An 18,989-nucleotide genomic window follows, 5' to 3' on the forward strand; every position below is an offset into this window, starting at 1 on the left:
GAACATTAGAATAGCTATCATGCAGACCCATAAGAAATTGAAATACACAATCACGTTGATATCTATCCAAAAGGGTTTTCGCAGTTCCACAAGTACACACAGGAATCGGGTCATAAATTGAAAGCTCATCCCAAAGAGTTTTGAGCTTACCATAGTAGATACTTACAGAGTCTGTGTCTTGATTAAGACTGGCTAGAGTTTTTTTTAACTGAAAAATCCGTGGACCATTCTGATGGGAGAATCGGGCTTGAAGATCAAGCCATATATCGCGCGCATCATCAACAAAGACCACGCTCGACTTGATTGAAGAACTGATGGAGTTTTGGATCCACGACACCACCATGTCGTTGCAACGCTCCCAGAGCTCAAGAAGAGGATCCATGGGTTCGATTGGTTTGGGGATATCTCCAGAAATAAACCTCAATTTGTTTTTGGCACGAAGGGCCCGTCGCATAGCACGCGACCAAGTGATGTAGTTATCGGTTGTGAGCAAATCAGTGACGAGAATAACAGCGGGATTGTCGCCGTTATCTAGCCGAAATGGGTTTCCGGGATCGCTCAAGTTAAGGTATCGGGCCATATTGTCGGTACGAGGGGTATTTGGGTTGGGGTTGGAATGGCCAGATGCGTGAATGGAAGAAGAGTCTGCAGAGCTTTCGAGTTGGTCTTCCATGGAGGTTGCGCTTAACCTGTCTCTGATACCATGTGAGGTTGCGGAAGGAAACAGGGAAAGAGACGAGTTGCAGAGAAGGTCTGGAAGAATCCTTTTCCGTGTGTGTCGTATTTCATTATATCTCAAAGCAGAATAATACAACTAAATATAGGCACTGTTCACTAACAAACTAACTGAATCAGTTACCCAAAACGACTACAAGTTGCTAATTACAAAGAATGAAAGAATAATGTAAAACGTAAATAATCTGAAATGAAGAAAACAGTTTACTATCCTTTATCCAAACTACGTGTAGCATCCTCTTTATTATGTAATATATATATATATATATATATATATATATATATATATATCGATCCATGATCATCCATTAGGTATGTTAACATAACTCCTACTCTCCATTGTAAAGATTGATCGAGCAATACATTTGACTTATGCATCGAAGGCGTTTCTATACCCTTCAAGCTTATATTCAAGTTTCTTTGGTTGCAAGTCGGGGCGAGCAAGAGTGCGAAACACGTCCAAAACAAATTGTAAAGGATTTTTTGTTGTAAAATAAATTATATTAAAATTATGTTAATTTGTAAATTTATATTGTAAGATGTGTGTAGATCTAACATATATGCACTTTTGAATATCAAGCGACCAACTTTATGTTTTGTTGATGTGGACTTCCTAGACATTGTAAAGGGGTTTTCTATTATAATTTCCCATTTTAGGCTTCTCTAATACTGATTGTTTGTTGCAAGAGAAATAATATTTACAATTATAGAATATGCAAGCGCCGAGCATTGATTTAAAAAAAAATAGTAAATATGAGATCAACATTATAAAATTAATTTTTTAATAATGAGAAATGATATTTACAGTCGTGGAGTGCGCAAGCGCAATGTAATCTCTTTGAAACAAGCGAGTAAATACGAGATTCACATAAAAAAAAAATTAATTTTTTAATAGTGAATTTCACTCTTTTTCAAAAAGAGTGCAAGATACTTCTACAACCCATAACTGTATTTAGTATTATTGATTTTGTTTCTTAAGCATAAGCTTGGTCAGAAAAAACACACCTCTAAAAAAAATTATAAAAATAAAAAATTATAAACAAAACAAACACATAATTTAGGCTTCTTTGATTTCCATGTGATGGAGTACTTTGGCTAGCTCCTCCATGTCATTTGGTTCAGAGTGTTTTTATTAGGCTTTAATTTCTTTATTCTTTTAAGAGAAAAATCATATATTTTAATTTGTACTCTTTTTTTTTATTCGATAAAGCATTTTATTCTCTTAAACCATCGTGTGTTTTATTATAATTTTGCATCATTAAATTCGACTGCCACGATTAATGTGCACGTACGTACCATTCCTTTTTCATCCATTTTAAGAGCCAAAATTTATTTATTATGGAAGTTTTCACTTATTTATTATGGAATGAAGGAAGAAGTGTGATAAAAAAGATGTTACTCAATCGATCGATCGTTTCAGAATATTCATGAAGTTGTAATTAAAAAGTACTACTGGCCGTAGAGAAATTAAAGTATGTGTAAATGGATGCATGGCGCCCAATATTGGAAGGTTATGACGGCTCACAGTACCATTAAATACCACATTATAATCAAACCTTAAAACGGAATTTACCTAAAAAATAAAAATGTTGAAGACAGTAATAAGTGATCAACTTATTATGTACATTAATTAGAATCATTTATATATAGTTAATACATTTTTATCCGAATTTATGCTCTTAACCTCGATAATCGTTTCAGAATGTTGATGTTCAGGTCATGCATTCATGCATGTGTGCTGATGTGTTGATATATGTGCACACACGACCCAAAATTGATACCAAAATAAATAAAAGTCCACAAGTATTACCACCGTAATAGATCGAATTACATAAAAATAATTTTATATATTAATATAGATTTATGTGATCTATCAGATCTATTTTATAATAAAAATAATTTTATAATCTGACGAAATACATCAAACCACATCATTTATGAGATTATTTTTATATTATCCCTTTATGATCAGAATATTTCTCATAAAAATTGGATACTGCTTGGTTTGGATATACAAAACCATTTCATCTTTTCATTACAACTTTGTTAAACTCTCATATAAAGTATAATAAACAATTCAATTTTTTCAAATTCTAAAATAAAAATTATATTATAAAATTATATTCTAACAATATTTTATTCAACTTTTAATAAAACATATTATCTCATCTCATCTGAATTGCGTAACTAAAAGAGGCTTAATTTGAAAAACAAAATGACAAAAAAAAGACATTCACCTCGTTTTTAATTATTATCATCAGTATTTCCTTATTAAAAAAAAATTATCAGAAAGATAATCAGAAAGAGAATAATTAGTCGTTTGCAAATAGTAATGGCTTAAGTGGAAGCATCATCAAGAGGGATATATTGCATGTATATTATCAACTCACATTGGTTAAGTTTTTTTTTTTTTTTTTGTTTCCCAAAATAAATAAGGGAAAAACAAGTTATTTTTGGGATGATGGATGCATGCATGCATGCAGGCGGCCTTTATATATATATATAAACAATGTAGATGGAATGATGTGCATGCATGTCATGTGTAAAACCAATAAGAAAAACATAGCAAAGCATTAATGAAACATGAATGATGATATTGCGAATCCATGCCATTTCTGTGATTGGTAATCGTTCACTAATTAATTTCACATTTAGTAGATTCCACCGAAAAATGTAACCCCCAAAGACGTGTGCAACAACTTCAATCATCTCTTCCCCCAATTTATACCGCTATCTGTATTCTACATTCTCTATTCTCTCTCTCTCTCTCTCTCTCTCTCTCTTCTGTGAAATGGATTCTGCCAGGCCAGTACTAGAAAATATTCCAAAGATGGAGATCAACCCACATGAATTTAACTGGTACTACCCAGAAGAATGTTCTGATAGGTAATCGACTAAATTCTGCCATTTGCGCATGCATTCTTTTGTATTTCATATGAACCTCTGATACATATATACACACACTTTCTTTAACATTTTTTTGTCTGCTACATGCATGCTGCTTAGAAGTTATGGGGAAAAAGATAGAGAAAATGCTAGTAAAATTTTCGAGGCAGGAAAAACGATTAATTTTACCACTTTTTGCGTAAGACTTTTAAAGAACTAGAAAGGGAAAATGCTAGTAAAATACAGAGTTTGTGTATTGCTGTTTCTGGCCCAGCTGGTAAGACAAGTAGTGATATAAAGAGAAATGTTTGGGTTGTTCTTTCTGCAGGATATTAGAATTGCCACCACTGGATTGTTACTTCGAGTTAGACCCACTTCCATTCCCACATGGAAACAAGCAACTATACATCACTGAGTTCAAAAACTTCGAAGCTCTGAATCCTGATTTTTTCTCGGCAGAACCTGACTTTCCATTGTTTTATGAAGATGTAGCAGTCGACCAAAGTCCTCTAAACTCTGTTACAGACTCTATTGGTCAGTTTGAAAATCTTGCAACTTACTTAAGTGAATATTCCACGATAATTCATCAGGGTGAATATCAGAGCTCAAACAACACTGAAGAGGAAAAGAGGACAATAAGTGGGAGGAAGAAGATGGCTGTGTTGGAGTTGGATGAAATACAGAAGCATTTTGACATACCAATAACAAAAGCAGCAAAGAAGATGAATGTGGGATTGACTGTATTGAAGAAAAGGTGCAGAGAACTTAATATCAAGCGATGGCCTCACAGGAAGCTCAAGAGCTTGACGTCCCTCATTAACAATGTTAAGGTACCTGCCTGCCTGTTGTTTTAACATAATGAAGTTGATGACAGGCATGAGTCTTATATATGAGCTATCAATAAGGAATAGAACCCATCATTCAATGTTTTTTCTTTTGCTGCAGATATGACTTGATTTCTTGAATTAGTTGAATCATAAAGAAAATCGTAGGTTGTTGCGTGTTTGTGATTATGGCTGGACAACACGTCTTGATCATATCATGTCGTGTAGACCTCTAGCTACTTTATTCAATTGCATGCATCGTGTTACCTATTACGAGGATTATAATTTGAGTGTCAAAATCCATGCATGCATGCATGGAGAATCTGACTTCTGTGATTGTTTTGGCAACGAAATTGCCACTTGGTGAATTGTAAGATTGTTGAAGCTCCGAAGTAGTACTTTTGCTTGTGCTCAAATCATCTCTTTTTTTCCAATCCATCTTATATATATATCCATTGCTGAAAAGTCTGAAGATCATGTTTGGGGTATTGTATATAGGAATTGGGTTTGACAAAAGAGATAGAGACATTGGAGGAGCACAAGAAAATTCTAGAGAAACTGCCAGATGCAGAGCTGACAGAGAGAACGAGAAAACTGAGGCAGGCTTGTTTCAAAGCCAATTACAAGAAGAGGAGGTCTCTTGCTATTCAAGCGTGACATGCAGCTTATTTCATGGCACATTATTTAAATGTAGAGAGAGATAGAGGCCTAGTTTGTTAATTATCTAGATTATCATGATATATGGCACATTAATTAATTGCCATCCCACATCGATGAAATTTAATACTAAATATTATAGAGTTTATAACCTCTCATATTTATAATTTCTTTTCTTATAATTGCATACAATATTTTGGATAATTATAGATGCTCTATTCAAAGGAATTAAAACTCTGTTGCTAAAGCCCTAAACATGACGCACATATATATTTTTCTCACATTCGGGAATAATTTCATATTGGAATAAAGAATTTGTATGCACGTGTAATTTAAACCTAATGGATTTGAAAGGGCGCTGGTGAACAATATTCCATAGGAACAATAAATAAGTAAATATATATAAGAAATTAGAAAATAAATACCGCCTGCCCGGCTACTAGGGGATGGTCGAGCAACCCGCCCGACCGGTGCAGGTGGGTTCCTTCCTAAAAGATAGATATACAAGCGGCGGTTGGGGGGCTACCTCACCCGCCCACTCATATATATAATACACACACACACACACACAAATCTATATAAATACCTCAAACTTTGGATTAATGTTGATTTTTGTAAACGACATAGAGTCCGAAGTTTTAATCACAGTATTCCTCCACCCTAAGTGAGAAATCATGAATAAAATTGCAGGTTCGTTCTCTTTAATAGAAGAAAATAGTGTAGGGCCAACTAATTTGTGTATCTATTTTTGTAAGGCCCCAATAGAAGGCCCAAACCACATGGCCTATACTCAAAAAGGACTAGTCAATGATACAATGGAAACCTCATTGGAATCTTATAAAGAGTAAGAATTTCTCCTTCCCAAGCAATGTGGGATCTCATACACCACCGACACTTATCCATATCATATGGGGTATCACAATCTAGCCCTCTTAAATTCTCGACGTCCTCGTCGGGCCTGTCCATTGTAGGTGGCACGGCTCAAGTCCCACATTTCTGGTTGGGATAATCTCTAATACCATTTGTAATGCCCCAATAGAAGGCCCAAACCACATGGCCTATACTCTAAAAGGACTAATCAATGATACAATTGGAGCCCCATTGGAACCTTATAAAGAGTAAGAATTTCTCCTTCCCAAGCAATGTGGGATCCCATACACCACATACCCTTATCCATATCATATGGGGTATCACAATTTTTCTCCACTCGAAGTTCTTTAAGTTCTTACAAGAATTTGATATTATCATTTTATGGTATTCTCTTAATGTTTCAAGAAAAGGAAATCCAGGTAAGAACTTTGATCTCTTTCATTTCAATTGAATACAAATAAATGGGTTTTTGTGGAACTTTCTTTTTGCTTTACAAACTTGATCTTTTTATCTTTGAAAAGTAAGGAAATCTCAATGTGCTTGATCTTTATAAAGATTGGTTTCTTTCTTAATTTGGGTTGATTTTTTTCTTCACGTAGTCGTAACATTATTACTTTTGGACTTTTGGTTTTTAATATAAATATGCATGGGATTGATTAATACTTTTGTGTGTTAAATATTTTAAAATAAACATTAATAGTTGGATCTTCGATTTTCTATGATCCATGATAATAAAATAATAACAGTTAAAAAATGCAACTCCCTCCATTACATGAGTTTGATAGAGAGTCTGACCTTACTACGAGAGAATGCTCACTTTAATTAACAACTTTACCTCTGAGTGTCTTCCGATGGCTAGGGGCACAATGATGTTGTAAGTAAGAACCTTTAACCCCTTAGTACAATTTATAGACTTCTAGCCAAATAATCTAGAGACTTTGAGTCCCACTATGATTAGATATATAGAATTAATTTTATCTCATTGAAGTGTTTTTTTTTTTCCTTCTAATCAAGCTTGAGCATAATATAGAAGAAAATATAAAGTCCTGGTACAATCTTGAAACGGAAGAACATTACAAACAGGGGGGATCTTTACCACTATGAAACTTCAGAACACATTCAGATAACTTAATAAGGGGTATGCATCCAAACATCTTGTTTGTAGCGGCCCATTGTGCCAAATTATGCGCCCATCGATTTTGATGTTGATGAATTTTTTGAGTGGACCATTCCTGGAAGGACTCCAACAAGGAGTTGATATCTGTGAGTACATTGAGAATGGACCAATCCGGAGAGGATGAGGGCTTATCAAAGCATGTGTTATCACTTGACTATTGCCTTCAATGATGATTTTTGGAATCTGTCTAATAGTAACTTCTTCAATTGCTAATTTGGCTGCCATTGCTTCTCTAAAAGTTGGATTGGTAGATGCAATGATTGGTGTCTGGTAGATGCAGCTGCTGTGGAATCCTCCTTTCTAACTACTACATCATCGGAGAGTGAGAAATGTCCTTGAGGGGGAGGAGACCACTCTTTTAGGGGAGGCAGATTATTTTGTTTCTTTGAATTCACATGAGAATGTGTTCATTGTAGATCTTGACCACTATTTTGAAGATTGGGGGAGTGGGAGTGGGTTAGCACTGCTGCTTATGGATTATTTGATTTCTTAGAAACCAAATAGAGTCCATAGCAATAATGGTAAAAACTTGAAAAATGTGCGTCAATTCTAGGTTTGAAATTTGCAGCTTTGAGGGATTCAGGATGATTTTTAACTGAGAAATGTGCTGCAAATTGAGAAATGTTGAGGGGCCATGGGGGAGAGTCTCCAAAGGATTTGAGTACGAGCACATATTAGAAAGAGATGGTCAAGGGTTTCAGATTCAGATTGGCATATTGGGCAAAGAATATCAGAATCTGAAAGTGATAAAGGGGATTGAAGTTTGGTCCTGGTAAGGAGAACATTAGTGCAGACCTTCCAAAGAAACAACTTCAATTTGTCTCGGATCCTAATTCTCCACAGTTGTTTCCAGTTAGTTTTTGTGAATGGACTGGAGGGTTGAGAGGTATGCCGTGATAATATGAAATCGTATGAGGATTTGACAGAAAATGATCCTAAATGGTGATTAATCCAGATAGCTTTATCAGAGGCTTGTGGATTGGTTGTTTGAGGAAGGTGGATTTTTTGAATTTCATAGACTGACTCAGAGGAGAAAAGAGTGTCAAGAAGGGTATCATTCCATCTCTTTGGTTGTTCTAACATCAGAGCTGAGACTGTTAAGCCTGGATCTAAAAGGATGGTTTGATCTTTTGGAGAAGACTTGAAAGAATTGGTTGTGGGAATCCAAGGATCATACTAGACTTTTGTGTTTGCCCCATTTACAATTTGGTAACAAAGATTTGCTGTTATGAGGGGTTTAGTTTTTAAAACACATTTCCAAAACTAGGAGTCTGAGGCCTTCGGGGTGATTTCCAAGAAAGATGAGTTTTTTAGGGATCTAGAAGAAATGAATTGATTGCACAGATTTTATATTTTATTGGCTAGATTCCACCCAATCTTTGAGATTAGTGCCAAATTGTAATCATTGGTTCTTATGATACCTAAACCCATTTTGTACTTAGGTTGGCAAATAGCTTGCCAAGCTTTTGGAGTGAAGTTGGCCTTCTTGTTTGAGTTAAAACCCCACAAAAAGTTTTTTATTTGGGAGTCAATCTGTTTACAAACAAATTTGGGGATGGTAAGAGAAGACATGAGATAGGATGGCATGGAAGCCAAAACAGATTTAATAAGAGTGTTGCGCCCTGCTTGGGAAAGAAGTTTGGAACTCCAACAACTGAGTCTAGCCTGAATTTTTTCAAGGATATCAATGCACAATGATGTTTTTGATCCACCTATGATCAGAGGTAATCCTAGATGCTTGATAGGCTCATTGGAAAGTCTAAAAGGGAGAAGAGAATTGATGATATTTTGTGAGAGCATGTGTTTGCACTGAACTGCATGACTGACTTTCTGTTCTGGATTTTCTGACCAGACTTGTTTGAGTAGGTTGTGAGACTTTGAAGGATGGCTTGAGCTGATTGGATGGAGGCTTTACTGAAGATAATGAGATCGTCAGCAAAAAGCAAGTGAGAAATGATAGGACCTTCTTTTCCCATTTTAATTCCCTCAAGAAGATTGGAAGTGGTGTCCTTGATGAGAAGCTTAGATAAGACTTTACTACCCAAGATGAAAAGAAAAGGGGAAAAGGAGTCACCTTGTCTAAGGCCTCTAGTTGGCTTGATAAAACCATGAGGGGAGCCGTTGATGAGGACCGGATATGAGACGGTGGATATGCACTCTGAGATCCAATTAATCCAAACTTGACTAAAACTAAGACTTTTTAAGACCAGAATTATGAAGGGCCACTCTATAGAATCAAAAGCTTTCTCAATATCAATTTTGATGGCCATGAGTCCAGACTTTCTTTTCTTTTCATGATGGGAAAAATTTCTTGGGCTATAATGGTGTTTTCTTAGATAATGCGCCCAAGAACAAAAGATGTGTTAAAGGGGGATATAATAGAGGGTAAAATGAGCTTTAGACAATTGGCCAAGATTTTTGAGTTGATTTTATAGCACACATTGGCAAGGCTGATTGGTCTATATCACTTGATAGAATTTGGTAATTTGACTTTTGGAATTAAGGCTATATGAGTGTGGTTCATTTCCTTGAGGAGATGACCATATTGAAAGAAATTTTTGATAGCTTTCAGCATATCAAGTTGGACCATCTCCCAATAGTGCTTGTAAAAGAGCTATGTGAAACCATCAAGGCCAAGGGCCTTTGTGAATGGGGTGTCTTTGATAGCCTTATTAATCTCAGTGTCATCTGGAATTGAGTTGAGGAACTCACTTTGGGCTTGAGTGATTTTTTCAAGGAAGCGCATGTCAAGTTTTTTAGGTAAATTAGGATTGGATGTGTTGAAGATCTTTATGAAATGATCAATGAAGGAGTTTTGGATAATGTTTGGATCGGATGTCCACATTCCTAGGCCAGTTTTGATATTATCAATAGAGTTGCTTCCTCTGTTGATAATGGTGGATAGGTGGAAAAATTTTGTGTATAGGTCTCTTGTGGTGAGCCAAATCAAACGAGATTTATGTTTTCATAGCTTCTCTTCTCTCCTCAATAGTTCATTAAGGTTTTGTTGAAGGGATTTCTCTAGGTATCTGTCAAACAAACCAGTTGAGGATGATTGGATTTTTGAAAGGGCTTATTTAATGAAGGAAATACCAGCTTGGATATTCCCAAAAGTTTGTCTTTTCTAGATTTTAGTGTAGTTTTTGTAGCTTTTAACTTTTTGCAGAGTTTATAAGTAGGGGTGCCAAAAAAGTACCTGTTCCAAGCCCTATTGACTACTTCAAAATTGGATGAGTCCCTAGTCCAAAACACCTCAAACTTGAAAGGCTTTTTCTAGTTGATTGTACCTTTGGTGGAGAGAATGATGGGGTTATGGTAAGAGGAGTCCATGGGGAGGTTTATGAGGTGAGCATCTGGGAAAAACATTCTCCATTAGGTATTAACAATGCCTCTATCAAGTCTTTCTCTAATATTAGCCAAACCATGTCTTTTGTTGGACCATGTGAAAGGAAGGCCGGATGATCCTAGGTCTATGAAACCATTGTGGTTCTTAAGAGAGGTTAAACTCGAAGGATTGGAGGAACATGTAAAGGGAAAGCCACCTTTTTTTTCCAGATTGTTTAGTAATGGAGTTAAAATCTCCAATATCTAACCAAGGTCCAGTAAAAGCATTAATAATGGAATTTAGGTGATCCCAAAAGGTCTGTTTATCCTTGTTTTGTGCAAGAGAGTAAACAAGAGTTAGTAGCCAAGGATTGTAAACAGGATCAGAATGCACCAAAAGAGTAATAATATTACTAGAGATATTTCCAATTTCTACCTCAAGTCCTTATTTCCACATAAACAAAAGGCCTACCCATCTACCTAGTGGGGGCATATATACATAAAAGGAAAATCCTATCCTATTTACAATATCGGGAGTATTAACAGATTGCAAAAGTGTCTCAGCAAGGAAGACTCCATCAGGTTGATGAGTCTTGATGGTTGCCCTAAGACTTCTCATGGCATGGGATCGGCCCCTACAGTTCCAGGAGATGAGCTTCATTGCAATGGGGGTGGTAGTTTTGGGTCTGCCACTTTGACCTTTGGTGTGATAGAGAAGAACTGGATGTTGGATTTGGGGAGCTGCTTTCTGCAGAGGACTTATCATGCTTTTGGTAAGGATTGTATCTGGGATTTTTTGGGTTGGGACGTTGCTTGATGCTAGATTTCTCCTTTTGAGTGGATATGTAAGCAGCCAAAGTGAGGTTCTCTTCAGAGGGAACATTTATGCCAGAGTTGGGGAGAGGGAGGATCTGTTGGGACTCTTCTCATGCTGGGTTGGTGCTGATAAGCTCATAAAGAGTTGCAATGGATTGGTTCCTCTCTGGTAATGGTGAGCTTCCTTTTCTATTGAATGAATGGTTGATTTGCAATGGAAAGTTGTAAATCAGGGGGTATTTTTTTGGAGAAGTATTTGTGCCTAAGGGAGATGGGGGTTTTGATTGGAAGGGGGTAGATGGATTAGGTTGAGTTATAAAGGAGATTTATTGTGATGGGAGGGTTTGTAGCGGTGGAGGGTTGTTTAAGTGGGTTAAGTCAGATGCCATAGGGCTGAGGGAGAGGATTGCTTTGCCTGATGGGCTCACCAGAAGAGACATTTTGTTGTTTGGGTGAGTTAGATTTGCTGGGCTTAGCAAGTGGTCAAATTGGGAGATGATGATTTTGAATAAAGAAGGGCCGAGAGTGTGTGTTGGTTCATGTGGAGTAAGGGTGGGTTTGCTGGACAGTCTACTGGATCAGAAAATTGATTATGTGCAAAGGATTGGGTCAACATTGGGATTTGTTGGTTTTGTTGGATTTGGTGGTCTGGTTGGTGGGTGGAATTTTGGTGTTGTGGGCTAGAAAGGGATAGAATGTTCCTATGTGTTGGCCAGGGTGAGCTGGAGAGGGAAAAGAAGGCGGCATACCGACTAGAATTTAATGCTGATGTTTCATTTGGGGGCTGTGACGTCGTGAGACCAAAGGGAGCAGAAAGGGATTTTGAAAAATTGTCTTGCATGCATGGAAGACTAAGGGTGGTTTCTACAGTGATTTTTTGGTGGTTTTCATGGTGGGGGTTGGTCTCAAGCTGGTTGGAGGGGTGATACTCCATTTTTTATTTTCCTTTTTTTGGATCAAAAGGGGAATGGGTGGGGACTAGATCATCTAGTTCTATGCCCTGATGAGTTAGGGCTCGGGATGGGGAGCCATAGGGATAAGGATGGGACTCTAAACGTTGAGGAAGTTTTTGGTTTGGGTTATCAGCTCTGGTTGGGGTGGGGGAGTCTGCCCTCATCCAAGGGCCAAATGGTTGAGGGTCAAATTGGTGTGAGGAAAGAGGGCACTGATGGTGAGTGTGACCTAGTCTTCCGCATGAGCAGCAGAAGTCTGAGAGTCTCTCATACTTGAAAGAAATTTTGCAGGACTATGATTTGGACGAGGAAGAAAAAAACTAGCTTGCAATGGGGTCAATACTTTGACTCTAAGTTTAAGGCGAAGGCATTTTTTGGAGGGGCTCCAAGACATGAGAAATAATCAACATAGGTGGTGTAGTCTATTTCAATAATGGAACCTAGAGTTCTTATTTGTTTTGCAGTATCTGAGGTCATTAACTCAAGGGAGAGGCCATGGATCTGGAGCCAGAAGGCCGTGTGGTCTAGGTCTATTTCAGGGAGACTTAAGGCAGGGTTCCATTGTTGCAGAACCATATGAAAACCTCAGAAATTCCAAGGACTTTAGGAGATGACACGGTCTTTGTCGAAGGACAAGGGAAAAGTGAAGAAAAATGTGTTATTCTCTATATCTTCTATGGTTAGACCCTCAACAAAATTCCAAAAGACTTTTATGATGGAGTGGAAGGTGTACTTGTTGAGTGGATGGGAGGAGACGAGACGACCCACCAGAGTATGCTTCAAAGTGTGAATGGCGGCATTCGTAGCGGGGTCCAGCTTCAATTGCTCCCATGAGAGAGCTTCTGTGAGCGATATTATGCTGTCGAGGTCTTGGGAGGGGTCCATTGTTTGAGAGTGGAAGAGGAAAAAGGAGGTTGATTGGTTGGTGGGATAAGATGGGAATGTAAGAGACAAAAGAAAGATTTTTGGGACAAGAGAGGTTGATTGGTTTGTGGGGTCAGACGGAGAAGAGGAAGAAAAAGGAAAGATTTTTGGGACTGATTGGTGTTTGAAAGGTTGGGGGGAGGGGGGGAGTAAGGAGGGAGGGAGGGAGATGATGGTGTACTGGTATGGGCGATGGAGCTCCTCACGGGGGGTTGGAGAAGCTTACGAGAGAAACTTGGATAATATCTCATTGGAGTTAATCTTATCCCATTCTGACTCATCAATTAAGTGATAAGTATTAAACTATTTTAAATCCATCAGGATATGAGTGTGTGGGACATAGAGTTTAAATTAAACTCTTACATTCTCCCACTTGGCCCGTAGGTCCATAAAATAATATTTTTCATTCATGAGTTTATTATAAGAAATTAACCATACTACGCAAATTAATTTCCAGAAAACTTTCATAACTCAAAATACATTACATGAGTTCCGTAATATCAATGTCAAACCAGCTACAAATGCGAGTCATGGTGGTCTTCTGTTATATGTCCAACAAATTCTCTTCCATGTACCACAATACTAGTAACTTAATTCAACACGATATTTAATTGAGACAATTAAGGCTAATACTGTAATGCCTAGGGTTCCAATTCATGTCTATTGTAGACATTATCTTGTCATCATTCATCTACACCATTTAATGTATATGTAAAGTGTAAAGACAAGAAAACAGAAACAAGCATAATAGATATCTTTCAATGTCCAGTAACAAAATACTCAGCATATCAATGATCCTTTTAACACGTTTACATCATGGGTATAAGCATATGACACATCTTTTCAACATGTCCTTTAAAGTATAATCATTAACACACTATTGTTATGGACATATTTGTTTCTGTACTTTCTTCTTAATGCTTAGATATTTAAAACTTCATTAAATATTTATCATTCAGAGAAAAAAATATTCTGAGAAATTTTTGCAATACTTTCTTAGCGGCTTGGCTATAAGTTGACAATTCCAAATCCTTAAATAAATTTCCTCAGTCAGGTACCATATATTGTGGCCTCAAAACATACTACAAACTCAATCCCTATTTCACATAAAGCAGTAAGAGAACTGCCTCATACTTTTCCATAGAATAACTCTACTAGATAGTAAAATACATAACCATAATTATATTTTTCATCATTAGAGTAATCCCACAAAATAGGATCAGAATAATCAGTTATCTTAAAAGTATCTGTTCTTCTTAAGGCAACAATATATGCTTTAATTTCTTGCAAATAACCTTGCACTCTTTTCATAGCTTTTGGGGTCAAACATCCTTGGGTTACTTTGGCAACAACTAAGAATGCCAACTGAAAAATTGATATTCAACCTTATACAAGTTTGTGTGATCATCAAATTTATTATAACAATTATATACAGGATTTCCTTAACAATTTAATCAATTCGAAGACACTGTAAAATACTGAGGATGTTACATTTTATTTTTAAAGTATCTATTAGACAAAAATTCTTCATATAAATTTTCTAAAACTCTATGCAACTATACTGAGACAATCCTAACTGTCATCTTCTTGGTATTAAAATTCAATCCCAATTACAAATGATGTCTCATTCATAAATTTCATTTTTAAAGTTATTTAGAGACATAACTTAATGTCATACTACAAACCATGGTTCATACTGACCAAAAATTCATATACATGTATGACTATAAATACAAATATACTCTTACTATTATCAAAAAAAAAAAAATATACTCTTACTAATCATAGATTATATAAATTAATAATAAATATTTTTCTTAAATCCAAAAACAGTATTGGTATTATCAAATTTCAGATATCAATTTTTAAAACATCTGTTACATTTTCTAAATAACCATTTTATTCATTTCTTGTAGACTTTAGACTTTCACTCTATAATTATTTTTACATTTATTTGATGTAACTCTATATCACAATGAGCTACTAATATCATAGTGATTCTTAATGAGTTCTTTCGGGTTTATTAGAAATCTCTTTATAATTAATGCTCATTTATGAGAGAAATTCGTAATTACAAGTCTGACTTTATATCGTTCAATATTGCCTTTAAAGTTAGGGTTTTGTCTCCAACACCTATTTACATTTGATTTTTTATACATTTCAGACAATTTAGACGAAATTACAAACTTTACGTTGATTCATGATTTCAGTTACTCTTTTATACATTGGCATTTTATAAAATCACTTATTTCTATAACTTGTGAAAACATATGCAGTCCTTCATTTATTTCTATGTCAAATTTAAATTTTGAAAATACACCACATAACCTAACCAAAAATCAAATCAAGAAAATCACATGGGATTATCTATTCTGATGTGTCCATGGCCAATTCTTCAATGATGTTTCTCTAATGAGGTAAATGATCATTTGCTTGTTGTTCCATGTTATCATGAAGATAAACATAAAATGAACTATAAGCATTTTCGAAGTACAAGAATGCACTTCACAACAATTGCATCTCTAGTTTCTATGCTCCTACTGATTTTGCCAAGCATAAGGAATATGACATTTCAATTTCCTCAAAATTCTAACTATGAATAGAGACAATACAATCTAAATCATTTGGATCTCCCTGAGTAATCAATAATGTACGTATTAACTATTATATGATCCAACTTTCTTTCATTTTGATTGTAAATTCTTACTTTAGATTGACTATTCATGCATGTATATACCTTAAATCAAGTACCTATCACTCTACAACTCAAAATAAGTCTTTAAGACTACTTACTAGAATCACAATTTAAGCCATATGCCATTATCTTTAATAATCTTATTGCACGTATTTTCAAGAAGTTAACAAAATAGGTCATGATTATGGCTTGACTTATAATATTTTTCCTGGCACTCACTAGTTCAATTAAATTCAATGATTTTCACATTTCTATCTAATTGCAATTCCTCTCCATGAGAAGTACCTCAAGAATTACTAACAAGTTAAGACTTCTCATGTAGTAGATAGATACATTCATACTATGAAAATCATCTATAAAAGTAATGAAATACTTCTATCTATCAAATATTATAGAAAAAAAGGTTTACATGCATCTATATGCATTATCTCAAGAAACTCTCTATTACTTGTACTATCTTTTCTTGAAATGTTTGATTTAATTTCATTTTATATTAACCAACACACATCCTGAGATTAGAAAATCTAAATGCAAAAAATATTTTATTTACTAATCTCTATAACTTTTATTGGATATATTCTCCAAACTTTTATCTCACAAATTATGTTTAAATTCTATGCCACAAATTGTAAAAATTTTTCATAAATAATTTTTCATTTGGTTTCAATACATATCTCATGAGTGAAAAGGAAAACATTTTAACAAAAGCACTATTATGATGACATGACAAATAAAAATTTTATTGGAAGGAAAAATGGAACAAATATAAATGGTATTTTGAAACAATTTAAAATTTCGAACATTGTAGTTGACTTCAACCACTAAAATAAGTATCAACATTTATAGAGTTTGATTTGAAACTTATACAGACAAAATAAATATGAACATTTACACTCGAATTTAATCTAATAATAATGTATAAATATGTATAAGATCTTATTCGAAACTTATACAAAAAAAGGGTTTACCCTTCCCTTCAAATCATATCTTATGCTTAGGACACTTAAATCTTTATGGCTCGTTGTTTTTTTCAAACTTCAATTGACACAATTCTTATATTTTCATCACCATCATCTGATTCCTTTTCCAAAAGATACAAATAATTTTCCATACAAATTAGCAAACTAAGTTGATATGTAGCTAACAACTATGTTACCAACTTGTTCATATCTCATTACTTTAATGAAATAATAATGCCTCTGAAGTAAACTATTATGCACAAAACTAAAAAATTCCTACAATTTGATATGTAGTAATTAATTCAATCTTTTTAAATATTGTATTTTTTTTAACCTTATCACTATTCTCAATAATAATTGATGTACTATTCCTTGACACACAAATTGTTCACTCCAACTTGACTTTAATGAATGAACTAGTAGTATCATCAAAATCCTCATTTGGGAGTAGATATTGACATACAAAATTATTCACTCTACCATATCCACCTTACTATGGAGTTTAATGATTTTTTTTTTATCAAAATTTAAGAAAATCTTGTACCATTGGGCAACCAATCTTTTCTTTAATTTTGGTGTAAATCATTTGCCCCATATTGGATAAACAATTATATATGGCATAATAATTTAACTAAGAGCCAAAATAAATATTAAAGAATTCATACATGTATTTAACAATAATAACATGTACATAAAAGAAAAATAAAATTTAATACATGTATTCAACAATAATAACATGCACATAAAAGAAAAGAAAATTTCTTTTCTTTCTTTCTTTCTTTTATTGGGCTGGGCCACAACAGTGGCCCATTTATACTAGCCCGTTGAATTTTTTTTTTTTTTTTTTTTTTAATCTTGGACTGGGCCAGAGCCCACTACCCGACTCTACAACCCAACCCTTCTATTTTGAAAGAAAAAATCTGAGGCTCTTTCTTCTTCCTTCAACAATCATCGCATCAGAGTTCTTCCAACTCTGGCCTGCCACAGTTGCGGGCATTGCCGGCGAGGAGAGGACGGCATGGTGTCCCCAACCACCTCCCACCGACACGTCAAACTCACTACCCCCCATTTTTTTTACCAGAATACCGCCATGGTTAGTGGGCTTTAAAGCCCTCTGCCACCATTACAAAGATGTAGACGAGGAGGTTCTCAACCTCCTCTCAGCACTAAACACTGTACTTCATAGTATTGTTTTTCAAGAAATCCATCTCAGAGATGGATCGAGCCACCATACTGAGAATCTATATGGTGGTGGTGGTAGTTTCCCATCCTGAGGTGCCAACATAGTACTCCGATCACCTTGCGCCACCCCCCACTTAGTGGCTTCACCTCTATGATTTTTCTTTTGTATCAATGAAAACCCACAAAATATTCTTATCATCCGATCGGGGCTTCTCGACCCCTTTACACTGCCTTTTAAAGTCGTCATACGTCCTCAAATCACCGGTAAGGGACTTCGGCCAACTTACATTGTATACTTTCAACACATACAACGGCTCCTCAACTACCAACACAGTGCAAACAATGAGGGAGAAAATAAAATAAAATCCAAAAAAAGATTGAAGCAAATGCATCAATACTTCGTAGAATGGTTCACAATCACGTGAGTTTTTCTTTTATAGAAATACATCAACATAAAATGAGAGAAGTACACGGTATTATGATATTAAATTAATATATATACGATAATATCAAATTTATATTTTATCGAGACCATAAAAAGTCTATAACCTAAACCTCTGATATCACATGTTAAATATTTTAACATGAACATTATAATTGGATCTTTGATTTTCTATGATCCACGATAATAAAATAACAACAGTTAGAAAACGTACCTCCCTCTATTACAGTTTGATAGAGAATATGACCTGATTATGAGAGAATGATTACCCTAACAACTTTACTTCCGAGTGCCTCTCGATAGCTAGAGGCACAATAATGTTGTAACTGAGAACCTTTAACTCCTCAGTACTATTTATAGACTTATGACCATAAAAAAATTTAGAGACTTTGTGTCTCATTATAATTAGATATAGAGTTAATTTTATCTTATTGGAGTTAATCTTATCCCAAGAGAAATTCTATTTGCAGTCCCCACTTGGAGACTGTATGTGTAGGCCCTTTATTAAATGAGAAAAAACATCATTTTAGGAGGGATAGTTTTGT

At 35.2% G+C, this 18,989-nt stretch overlaps 1 protein-coding gene across 1 annotated transcript; it reads left to right on the forward strand.

Annotated features, from left to right (window-relative positions):
- The first annotated feature begins 632 nt into the window (after window positions 1–632).
- LOC109007456 (protein RKD4) lies at window positions 633–12,926 on the forward strand. Its single transcript, XM_018987129.1, has 4 exons — window positions 633–751; window positions 3,950–4,451; window positions 4,944–5,080; window positions 12,842–12,926. Exons 1-4 carry the CDS (start codon window positions 633–635, stop codon window positions 12,924–12,926), a joined length of 843 nt encoding a protein of 280 aa, XP_018842674.1.
- The last annotated feature ends 6,063 nt before the right edge of the window (window positions 12,927–18,989 follow it).

This window comes from Juglans regia, chromosome 16 (genome assembly GCF_001411555.2).
Source record: "Juglans regia cultivar Chandler chromosome 16, Walnut 2.0, whole genome shotgun sequence".
Classification (NCBI taxonomy): domain Eukaryota; kingdom Viridiplantae; phylum Streptophyta; class Magnoliopsida; order Fagales; family Juglandaceae; genus Juglans; species Juglans regia.